The 12,073-nt window shown below is 51.4% G+C and overlaps 3 protein-coding genes across 3 annotated transcripts; 1 reads left to right on the top strand and 2 right to left on the bottom strand.

Moving 5' to 3' along the window:
- Positions 1-3,170: 3,170 nt before the first annotated feature.
- Positions 3,171-4,139, bottom strand: BU24DRAFT_247519 (uncharacterized protein). The gene has a single exon (XM_033522334.1). The coding sequence runs from the start codon at positions 3,912-3,914 to the stop codon at positions 3,369-3,371; it is 546 nt and encodes a 181-aa protein (XP_033382138.1). The 5' UTR covers positions 3,915-4,139; the 3' UTR covers positions 3,171-3,368.
- A 1,652-nt stretch (positions 4,140-5,791) lies between these two features.
- BU24DRAFT_349564 (uncharacterized protein) lies at positions 5,792-8,180 on the bottom strand (the record flags this gene model as incomplete). The annotated part of the gene is made up of 4 exons (XM_033523609.1): positions 5,792-5,993; positions 6,042-6,338; positions 6,469-7,526; positions 7,719-8,180. The coding sequence occupies 4 exons, from the start codon at positions 8,178-8,180 to the stop codon at positions 5,792-5,794; spliced, it is 2,019 nt and encodes a 672-aa protein (XP_033382137.1).
- Positions 8,181-10,505: 2,325 nt separating this feature from the next.
- BU24DRAFT_247416 (uncharacterized protein) lies at positions 10,506-10,968 on the top strand. The gene has a single exon (XM_033522333.1). It carries the CDS (start codon positions 10,605-10,607, stop codon positions 10,875-10,877), a length of 273 nt encoding a protein of 90 aa, XP_033382136.1. The 5' UTR covers positions 10,506-10,604; the 3' UTR covers positions 10,878-10,968.
- The last annotated feature ends 1,105 nt before the right edge of the window (positions 10,969-12,073 follow it).

Genomic DNA, 12,073 nt, shown 5'->3' with positions numbered 1-12,073 from the left:
CCCTGCCATTCAACCCGCAAATCATAACCGACAATTCTAATTCAGGGAACAATGTTTATTACATCTGAACCCACGCAAAACAAACACCATCCCCAGTCAATAATAACGATAATCCGCCGTCGGCATGATAACGTCGAGCCCCATCACATCAGCCAATGCGGTTAAGGGACCCAGATAAAGCGAGAGCGAGTTGGAAACGTGCAGGAGGATGTGATGGTCAGTGCTGCGAATCTGTTGGTGCTCCCCCACCCTACCGCCAGCCTTACGAATGAGTTTAATCGATCCCTCGCCAACGAACTTCAGCCTCACCGACACGCCTGACCGGGAGGGCTGGTACGTCGGGCTTGCCGGTTGTTGGCCTCGTGTGTTGCCTTTCAACCTGGAACCGGAAAATCCTAGATCATAAGGCAGGCAGCTAGTCCGAAATATAGAGATCTGGATTGTCCTTCCCCTTCAAGCTGAATCCATCCTACCAGTATGCAGATTGCAGATGGCCAACCCAATTTCCCCTATGCACCCACCTGCCCTGCGAATAACAAGACCGGCATGGCCGACTCTCGGTGCAACAACATCTTCTCGCCACCCAAAGACGTTGTAACGGTGACCCAAGGAAAATATACTGTGAAACGGGGGCGATTCTCATTACATCCATCCCGTACCAAAATAGAATGCGGAAGAATTCTCGAATCATTCCGATCCAATAGGTACCGAAGCGCAACGAGCCCAAAAAGACTTCTGCCTCGAAACGCCCTCGGTTCGTTCAAGTCCGTTGTTTACTGTAAACAGCATCCTGTTCCATAACCTCGGGCCTTGAAACCAACAGTATATGTCCATTGACGTACGATGCGCTGGCCCGAACTGGCGGTGACATGTTGCTAGAAGATGCAGTTAGCAGCAAGCAAGCAACGGAGATATCCGCATGTCAAAATCGTTGATCGCTTGACCGCCGACATGGGCAGATTGGGGACCGTTAACGTGATGAGAGGATCCATGGACCAACACCAATGCTGGTGGTACCTGCTTCTTTTTCCCTTGCACCCGTCCGTGCGGGAAGAGAAGACATGAGAATCTGGGTGGTAACGGTTATTGATAGTTGAAGGTGAGACACAAAACATAGCAACTGGAACCCTCGCAATCCAATCCACTCATCTCCCTCCTTCCGGTTGCGAATGTATCTCCCCACACACAAGCAATCCTGCAAGGCCAAAGGACGGACTACAGCGGAGCTCTAAGTCGCGGTACGCCGACTGCCAGGCTCCATTTAGGGAAGCGAGATGTACTGTGTACATGGGCTGGGGCATATGTTGCAACGCACGAGCGACATTTGGCGAACGGACGTAGTGGGGGTTCACGGGGCGGACATGGGGCGACCGACCACACGCAGGACAGGGCAAGGATTCCACTGCTCTTTTCGAATTGAACGTGCCTTGTAGGCTACATGTGGCCTTGTATATTGCCTTGTGGCATGAGGGAGAAGGATTGCTTTTTTGAGCATAACACCGACCGTATGTGTCCAATTCTTCAATGCGAAGAGTCTAGGACCACCAACATGCAGAGCAAGATAGTAGGAGATACGACCAAGCGCCATGGACGTCATTCTCGATGCGTCGTGGGAATCATGTAATATGGTGAATATTGTCTCGTGCGAACGACCACGTTTGTCACGCCCGCTTAGGTTATTGCCCAGGGCTACTACTATTCATTTCCAGGAATCTGTTCCTCAACATACACACATGCATGATTCGCTTGCCCTGGTCCAAGAAATATCTGATTCGAGAAACATGGTAAACTCACAAGAAACAGTGACCGAAATGTAAGATATGCGGAAGGAACTCGGAAATGATACAACTACAATGTTACGTATCTTTGTGATTCACATGCACAAGCTATGCATATCAATTTCACACAGCATGCCCACTGCCGAGACATAAGAGGCATCCCATCATAATAACAAACGGTGCGTTCAATCTACACAGGGCGTTAGTCCTTCGCTCATTCTCACCTCTGTCACGTTTTGATCGTCGTCCGGATTCCCCCATACTACCATATACTCGATCGAACTACCCGCCTTCCCCAATCCATCCATCATTCACCACTTACCACCGATAAACTGCACACCATAATCTCACTCCCCCCTCACGATCGGTGTGTCGTGTGTTGTACCTCCTCCTCCACATCTTATTATATCAAGCCATCATCATTTACTTTTTTTCTTGTTTTGTCTCCTTGGCGCACAGAAGGGACTTCCCCATCCTAACCATTTTGGGGAAGAGAACGGGGTACACATGCATGATTTCTCCTCTTTCCCTCTTCTCTATGCCTTTTATTGCTTTCTTTTTGACATCAAAAAAGCGCCTCTTGTAACGGCTTCCCGCTGCCTACGTACGCCCATGCAATGCAATGCATGCACGCTATGTGGACGGTAGAAGTGGAGGGGTTTTGGTGAGAAAGAGTATGTTCATCTCGTCGGGCGTTTAAGGTTTTGAATTAGAGTTAGTTGCCATATCATATCAAGTCTACTCCGCAATGTGTCTCAAACAACTAATTAACCCCCTTCGATGGCATAGCTCGCCATGTGAGAGAGACATCTTGGGCAGAGTTGAAACTTTAGTTCCCAGCTTGAGTCTGTATAAACAGGACCCAGAAATAGGGACACTATCTGGGCTGTGAAAGCGGTCGTGGCTGTACTTAGCCAAATGGCTTTTTGGCTTTCTCCCTGGCTGGCTGGCTGTTGGTTGGGCTGCTCGCAAGCGAACGAGGGACGTAAGGTTTCACGCCCAAGCCAATTCTTTCCTTTTTCCCTTCCCGTCCGGAGAGGTCCAGCCCTATCGTTTAATATATATCGAGAATTTGCGGCGCGACAAGGCTGCGCGATGATGGTTCGCCTTATACTACTAGCTTGTCTGTCTGACACTACTGTATTGTGATGAACGGATGTTTTTACTTTTTCCACCTTCTCATGGCGCATCATCCATGCTGCCACCCACAATGGGCACGTTACCTTTTCGATGTTGATTTTCAGGGTAACTTGTGTCCTTTTTCGTCGATTTTCTCGGGGAAAGTGGAGCAATGGTGGGTTAGAGGTGATGATATCACATCAGCGCTAGAGTGCAGACCACCGGATCTCCGATGGACGGTTTGCTGGCGTTGAGTTGAACTGAACAGGTGGGCGTAGACGAGGCTACGGATATAGCTACAGCTACGTGGGAAGCAGCAAAGAGGAAGCAGCGTGTGATAATATTGGTGGTAGTGGTAGTGGGTGTGTGGGCGAGGGAAAGAGTCCATTAGTTGCCATGTTTGAGATGGCGCGCGGCTCGCCTTGTTTCACTCGTATATGCCGCCCCGGTGGAGCGAAACGTTTTCCATGTTTATAATCCGGTTGTGGTCGATGGTGTTGAGTTGGGAAAGAGGAGCAATCCCGGTGCAATGTGACACAGTCGTGGTGGGTAGTACCCAAACGGTGAAGAAGGAAGGATTGATATGGATGGATGTGATGTGTCGAGGGAAGAGGCGCGGGAACACGGTAGAAAAACCGCCATATCGCTCGAATTAGCAACAGCCAGAGTCAAAAGCATGGAGGAACCGGCCCAATCAGGGGTGTTATCTGCTGGATTATGTTTCACATGCGGACCGCATCCGATGATGACGGCTTCAAGAAACCCTTCGTTTATGGTTCTGCATGTTTGAAGGCACAGAGTACACTCTTTTGTCCCCTTTCCCTTTCCCCGATGTTGGGTCCGTTCCGTCGTTTGCGTTTTGCACGCTTTGGCACCTTGGATTGGATACGGCATTTTGTTCGATATGCTGACAGACGTGCAATCATGCAAGCAGGCAGGATGGCTGCATATCGAATCGGCACTTCCCAGGAGACTGCAGCATGGACTACACAACTCCGCTCCCCATTTCTGCAACATGTCAAGTCATTCGAGGGCTTAGTAATAGCCATGGGCAATAACTATCCAATATGGAAACATCTCGGAAATTATTGGCAAGCGTGGTTTGCCCCTTGGAGGAAGAAGCAGAAGAAGAAGACATGCTGTGGAACAGACCGATGCGTAATATCGAGCGAGATGCACGAGTGACAACCACAACCAAACCCAAACCCATACCCATACCCATATCCATACCCATACCAATAGGCCATGGCCGTTACCCATGTCCTGTCATGCTCGTTTATCAAAAAAGATAGCGGGGCTTGTCCTTGCTTGCGGGCTTGATTGCTTGCTTGCTTTCCTTCCTTCCCGTTCGTGTGTGTGTCAGCAGCGATTATCCATCAGCGTGAAACGCCCGTATTCCCTCATATCGCATTTTATGGTTCTTATTCTGTCTTCCCTTGCGTGCTGAGATGTAGCATGTGCATCGCATGGGGCAGTGTGGGGGATACGAACAACCCGTCTTCCCACTGGCAGAACCTATTTCCCCCCCGGTTCATCATGCTATACCACCAGGCCCTTGTCTGACTGCTCGTATTGGATCATGCGTTTTTGTTTTTGTCCTCTTGCTTCTCGACAGCGATTCAAGGGCATGCGGAGATTACGAACCCCGACATTCCCAGCCCCCCCCCTCCGTTGCCCATCATGCTCGGATCGAAATGCCCCAAATGAGATCTCTCTAGCCTTGTGTTGCACAAAGATGATAATCTCGATAGTGCGTGGGCGCGTGGTAGAATGCAGCGTTCCGATGGCGGAGCTGAACCTGCAGAGGTGTACAGCAGTAGTTTAGTGTGGTAAGAGCAATCATGCATGCTATGATTGATGATGCATTCTTTGCGGAGCTTGCGTCCCTGCCCCGGAAGGATCGTGGTGGCGACGGTGGTGAGTGGTTTGACGTCGGTAGACCGTACCGTATACCTAGCAGCCAGCATCACTCGTGGCAGAAATATGTTCATCGGCTATGAATGATCTGATACCGTCGAGATCGGGGCGATGCTAGTTGTCATCTGTGACTCGGAAACAATGGATCCGAATGACCCTCTGGCGACATCCTGCGTGAGTGCAATAAGATCTGCATCCTCGCTATGGCCCGGACTATTCTAAGAGGCCCCGAGGTTCTGCAAATAATGTTCCCTTGCGTCACCCAATTGTAATACGTCGAGCACTGCTTATGAGACCATTCCGAACCTGGCTGATGCTCGGACCGGAGTTGCAAGGCAAGAACAAACAATCAAGTGTTCGGTGACTGGCTGATATTGATTACGCGATACACAGCTCGATAGGTTGGAGGTTATATGCTAGTCAACTATGGGATAAGTTGCAATAAGACTCATGAATCCAATGATGATGCAAACAGGGGAAAGCGTCAACAGCTCTCAGCTACCAAGTCGACTTAGTCTACGCCAACCACACAATTACACCGGTTCAATGCGCCCAAGCTGATTCATCTCCTCCAATAAAAACAACATGGGTCTGTGAAATATAATGACCACTTGACCAAAACTCCGTCATCAAAATTCGTAGATGGTGATTTGAAAGGATGAGAAGGCAGGTTCTGCCAAGCTCAAGCGATAATCAATTGTCGCACTGCGACGGGATATCAAAGCGATTTTTTTTAGGGCGGGCAAGGGGTATGCGAGATGCGAATATCGATGGGGTACGATAGAATGGGCACGCCGATGCGCCGATGGATGTTCGTTCGTTCGTTCGTTCGTTCGTTCGTTTTGCAGAGATGGCTAATAAATGAAATTGTTTTGGTAACAATCGAGGGTCTGAGGTAGCGCCAACTGCTCGTTCGTCGCGACCATTGATGCTGATATGCTACGCTCAATTGATATATGCTCAGGCCACCTAACGCCTCATGATTCGTCGTGTACTTCGTTAATAACATCTGGTTTTAGTGGGCTCGGTACTGAAGATCCCGTGATGGACCCGATCGAACCCACACGATCTTTTGATGGGGGCTGTTCGTCCTTCATGCATGCATTCTCGAGCATGTTTGTCCATTTTCCGCTAACACCGCCATGGCTATGCTTCAAATGTTGTCTAAAATGATCCGGTCTAGTGACTGTCAGCAGGGACGAGGGCCGGCTTAGAGAAGCTACATACCTGTAGAATTTCTTTGCAGCATTGCACTCTCCGAATTTGTGGACATGGTTCAGGTGTTCAGACCTGGCCTCCCAATTCGGAGGATTTGGGAACTCTTCTCCACAGTACCCGCACACATCGGCAGTAGCCACATGTGATGGCGCCGAGTGAAAAGCAGCTTGAACACCAGCCAATGCAGCACATGACCACGAGTGACGCCGCAGATGGAGCGAGTTTTGATGGCGCTCTGCCTCGTTTTTATTTTTAAACCGATTAGGACAATAGGCGCACGTATATTGCTTCTCTAGTTCGTGCATGCTATGCAGTCTTTCATGTTAGCAAAATGCACCCGATGGCGTTTCATGTAGGAAGAGGGCATTGATTAATCACAGGAGGAATGGATGGGGATGCATCCTGGAGGCAGGGGAGGGATGGGGAGTGAACTAACCGTAATTCGTCCTCACTGTCGAATTTCTTCGGTTTTTTAGGACAGCACTCGCAAATGAATGCACCCGGAAGTCGGCCAGAGACTGAATTGTTTCGTGACTGGAGAATACTGTCTGTAGACATTTTGCGACTCTGCGAATGCTCATGCTCTGAGAGCCCACGGTGGTGGTGCGGTCTGGAAAGGGAAGCGCGCGGGCTAGGGTTTAGTGACCTATTAGCTGCATAAGGTGAGACAGGGACCAGGTCCGCTTCCGCTGAGGGGGATAATGCGCTTGGGGATAGTCGTTGATCACCGCTGTAGCTGGTCAGACTGCTGGCTTGTGAGATGCCATATGACGATGACGGAAATGATGCTGTGCGTTGGCTCAAGGACGAGGCTGTTGAGTGCGACCCCTGGTTTGCCGGGAAGCGTGACACGGGGGAATTGCGGCTGACGAGCATTTGAGCCGAGCGGCGGTGGTACAGGCTGGATTCAGGGTTGCCACCTGCTATCGGGCGATCTTCACGCGCAGCCTCCGAGGGCGGCGACGAAGCACGTCGTTTCGAGCCCACCTTACAGCCCTGATACTCCTCCGAACCGGTCCGATCATTGATATTGAGGTCGCGCATGGCGCTCTCTTCCATGTGGAAATCGGGATCTGAGAAGATGCTATGATCGTAGCTACCGCGAGGATGGGTAGAGGACACGCTGATCTCGTCCAAGGTCCCTGGAGTTGACACACTCCCGTATCTGCGCTGCTGGGGCTCCACGGCCGAATTGGGCTCGTATACGGGACTTCGAAATCCCGAGAATGCGGGAGAAATTGCGCCCGAAGGCGGCCATCTTGAGGTGGATATGGGCGAATCGAGTGAGGGGTTCAATCGGTCGGGGACTGACAGAGGCTTCAGTTGGCCATTGAGCTTACTGAAGGGAGTAGTGCCTGCCTCTTGCGCGCTGACCGAGAGCAGAGGAGGCGCCGTAGTACGGGTAGGCGTGTTCGGTGTGTTGGGTCCGCCGATCTTGGAGAGGAGTTGTTTATCATAGGCTTGCGACGAGCTCTGTAGAGCTTTCTGGCCAAGCTGCCGTTCACTAGAGAATCTACGGTCCATCGGATTAGTACATGTACATGAGGATTGGAGAAGAGCAAGATGCTAGAGGCGTGTCGAGCGTAGACGCCCAAGGGAAAAGGACAATCGGTTGACATGGACGAGTAAACAAGACATTCGAGGTTCCACGCGTTGGGGTGGTTTTTTTTTCCTCCCGTGCCCCACATGTGCGAGAACGTACCTGTGATCTGCGAGGGATGGCCGATGCTTCCCGGCATCGTTGCCGCTGCCATTGGCAGGATTCTTGTAGTCATCTTCACTCTCTGGAGAGCCCATGTCGTCGGGTGACCGTGAGATGGAAAGCTCTCGCGCTCTGTGTGCAGTTATCCCCACGGAAGCACCACCCCGGAGGCTAGAGCCATCCTTGACGCTAGCCGATCCGCCAATGGAGCTGTTGTTCCTGTTGCCCCATTTCCAACCAGGATCTTGGCCTTCATTGAGGTCATCGATGTAACGGGGAGGAGGCAAGGGTGGAGGCACCTCTTCGCGAGCACGAGGGATGGCCATGGCGGCGGAGGAGGTCGAGTAGGAGGGCAGGGAAGAGCGGTGGTGATGTGCGAGCGGGTGGAGGTGCAATGGGCCGGAATCATATATTCGTATCGACGGTGTTGAGCTGGTGGGCGGCATAGTCATGGCAACGACGGTGAGAAGCGCAAGCAGGGATTTGACTCGCCACTAGGGAGCCTCAGGGAGATGAGGCTCGTACCAATAAATGTCAGAGAGCCCGAAGTGGCAAGTAAAGTTGAATGGCAGAGGGTCCAAGCCGAGTGGAGAGTGTATGCGAGTTTAGACTGACGAAAGCCAGCTGGGGTGATGCTGAGAATAGGTCAGGTCTTGGAAGTGTACTCGGTAGAGAGGAATGATGTTAGCTAGCAAGCAAGCATGCATGCAATGACCATGCCCACTCCCAGGTGACGACGACCACGTTGTCGATAATGACCACGGGGAAGCCGAAAGGAGTATGTAACGAGCGACGGGAAGAACAGGAGATGGGATGAAACGGGAGAAGAGGTGAACAGGTGAAGGGTAGGGAGGCAACTGGGGCGAGGTGAAGAGAGTGCACCAAGGCGACGGCGAAATGTAGGTAAGTGTGACCCGAGCTCACGAGGAAGCTCTAGTTAGAAGCAATGCGCACAGAAGGCGAGCCGTATCATGGTGGTGAACGAACAAGCGGTGGCAGCATTGTTGAGGGTGATCGGGGGTGGGAGGGATTAGGGAAGAGGGGAGAAGAGTAGTTTAGGGTAGGGTAGGGTACTAGTAGGGTAGGGTAAGGTAGGATAGGATAGGATGGGATGGGAGAGGATTTGGGGGTTAGAAAAAAATAGTTGGTAGGCGTAGAACGGTAGGGTAGAGTAGGGCAGTGACAGTGACAGGGAAGGGTAAGGGTGGAAGGGCCATAAGGGAAGGGAAGGGTTAGGACAGGACAAGGCAGGCTAAAGGATTAGGGTGGAGGGTAGAGTTAGGGTGGACATACGCCATAAGGCAGGGCAGGACAGGGCAGGACAGGGCAGGGGCAGGCAGGGAAGGGCAGGACGGGGGGATAGGAACGGTAAGGAAGAGTAGTAGAAACTTCTCCTACTCCTCCTAGTGAGAAAAGAAAGAATGAAAGAACGTGCGGCCAGTCTGCCAGGTGCATGTGTAGGGTAGTGTAGCCTGTAGGTAGGGTATAGTGGAGTGTAGTGTAGGTGGTAGTGTACGGAGTAGTGTGTAGTGTGTAGTGTGTAGTGTGTAGTGTATGGTGCGTTGCCTTGTGCTTTGCGTTTTTTGTTCTGGTGTCGCCTTGTCTCGCCTCGCCTCGCCTTGCCTTTAGGTAGAATGGGTATAGAGTAGATGAGGGGAAGAATACGGTGTAGTGTGTAGTGTATACCTTGTATGGCGTACGCCGTACACAGTAGTGTTGTGGTGGTGGTGGTTGATGTTGTTTATGGGGTAGGGTGACAGTGTATAGGGAATAGGTAGGGCATAGGGCGGGCATAAGGCACAGCCTGCGTAGGGCTGGGTCTTGCTGCTGCTGCTGCTGCTGCTGCTGCTGCTTCTGCTCCCGCTACACGGGGAGGCCCACCGAGGGCTGAAAGCTGAAAAAAAGAAACCATACGTACCTTCAAACTTTCAACCAACGACGTTCACCGTACTCTACTATTCGGCTCCACTCTGGGTACGCAAGGTAGATAATAGCTATTATATGTTGCGAACGTTCTGCACAACCTTCTATCGTTCGTTCGGTGGATCCTAGTACCGACAAATAGTTCGCTCGATGGATGGTTCAGCACTTGGTTCGTTCGTCTGTCTGTCGTGTCTCCCTGGTGAGAACTTTGGGCCCAACGTTGCCGGTGGTCGTCCTACACTACTAGACTACCGGAATGTTGCCGGTTGAACTTGCTGGTTGCCGGTTGCTGGTTGCTGATAACTGCGGTGGTGGATCGTTCGAGGTGCCTACAGCACATGGTAACACCTAGTTTCCTCTAACAAGCAGGCGAAAGGCGGCCATTCACTGGGTGCAGACAAGCACCAGAGAAAGGATTCGGTTCTTTCTTTTTTTTCTGCGGGAGGGTGGCGTGCGGCGACGGCAGAACCTCGTGCTTCGCCCGTGCTAGGCAATGTACAGAGACAGAGGGAAAAGAGAGGTACAGGGTGGTGAGGGTTTTGCAGATAGAAGATGCGGGCAGCACGGATGGTACGACCGACGACCGACTACTGGCGGAGCAAAGAAAAGAGTCGGTGGGGGTTGAAAGCGCACGAGGGAAGGGGAGAAAGGGACTGGACTGGACTGGACTGGCACGACGACTGGATGGTGGTCGATGTCTTGGGGCGAGGCCGTGAGGGGCGAGGGGCGAAGTGGATACTTTTTTTCTGAATTCTTCCCAAGCAAGAATTCCACAATGGCTCGAGGGTGAGATGGAACGAGGATGGTTGGTGTAGGTTGAATCTTGTAGTTGGGTAGGAGTAAGTGAGTAAGTAAGTAAGTGGGATGAGAATGGGGGATGTAGTGAGTGAAGAGAATTCCCCAGTTAATAATTGATGGTCCGCTCACGCTCTCAATAATAATCGTTAATGGCCCGAGGGAGGGTAAGAGACGCTGCAGCAAAGCACAAGCAGAATGAAGGTGTCCGACTCGCACCCTCACACACACACACACACACACACACACATGCACTCAAGCACACACGCACAGCACACACACACTTACCACACTCACACTCACACAAACGCACGTACATGTATGTACCTACTGTACACCCCCCCGTGTCGAAGGTTCAAAAAGCCGGGGATGGTGAGGGGATGGCATTGAGGATGGCGATTGGACCTTTCCCAACTGACGACTAGCAGCATCAGCATCCACTGTATGTAAGGTAAGTTATGTATATGTATGTAGCATGTAGCATGTATTATGTACGGGGTATTATGGCTCAGGTATTAAGTAGATTGGTGCTTGCTTTCCTGCTTTCTTGTATTAGGTAGCATGTGGGCACATATCTAAGTACACAGGTACTCATACAAGTAGCAGCATGATAGCATCAACAACTACGAACCAACAGCCCTTGCCAGTACAAGATAGAGACATACGCAGTGCCCGGTACAATGACATGGTTGGCATGGGTGTGAGGTTGAAGTCGACCAACCGCCTAGACAGTTGGGAATCGGTAATCAATCAATATGTCCATCAGGTCAATCAACCCATCATCCATCAATCAATCAAGTCGTTCATTCAATCAATTCACCTCACCCTCCTCCATCCACCTCCATCTGACTCTTATTTCCTCTGCCTCGCCCTACTTCATTCCTCTTCACACCATTCCCACGTTGTACTCCTCAAAATCCACATCATCACCATCATCATCACCATCATCATCACCATCATCATCATTCCTGACAGAGTAATCACTGGCGAACAAGCCTTCGACGGCATATTCCTTCCACTAATTAGTTGCGAACTACCACTAACTACTCCGTACTGCTACTACGGTGTAAGTAACTAATCTAAAGGCTGCTGATACGGAGTACTACGACCATGTACCACACACTGCCTGGCCACTTACAAGTTGCTATCGGCCCTCCTCCCAAGCGTTTCCCCTCTTAGACCCAGCCTCAATCGCCTCTGGTACGTTTCAAGGCCGCAATTCCACAATCCCACAACGGCGGTATTCTCCTTTCAACCTTTAGTTACCGCTTCACATCCCTTCCCATGGCCATTTTCCAACCTCATCCCGTGCAAGTCTCGGTAATCAAATCAAATCAAATCAAATCAAACAATCTACTGTGTACTCGTACCCAGAGGCTGGCATGCGCGTGCCCGCTCACCCGCTGTAATCCCCCCAGGCGAAAAGCCCAGTCCAATACGCCCTGGGAGACGCCCACGCCCACGCCCGTTATGGTAGCCGATCTCCACCAAGACGTCAGGTCTCTCCCTCTCAACCCACACCAAATCATGGGCCGTCACTACTGACAAGCGGGAAGCCACACCATGTTCCTGCGACATGCCGAGTACGAGTTTAGAGGACGGACGGACGGCCTCACATTGG

Source organism: Aaosphaeria arxii (assembly GCF_010015735.1).
Source record: "Aaosphaeria arxii CBS 175.79 unplaced genomic scaffold BU24scaffold_6, whole genome shotgun sequence".
NCBI lineage: Eukaryota > Fungi > Ascomycota > Dothideomycetes > Pleosporales > Aaosphaeria > Aaosphaeria arxii.
The sequence above is the reverse complement of the archived record's forward strand: the minus strand, read 5'-3'. Positions and strand labels throughout refer to the sequence as shown.

Coding starts and splice junctions, on each gene's coding strand:
- BU24DRAFT_247519 (XM_033522334.1), bottom strand. CDS start 3,914: ATGTTGCAGAAATGGGGAGCGGAGTTGTGTAGTCCATGCTGCAGTCTC.
- BU24DRAFT_247416 (XM_033522333.1), top strand. CDS start 10,605: ATGGCCCGAGGGAGGGTAAGAGACGCTGCAGCAAAGCACAAGCAGAAT.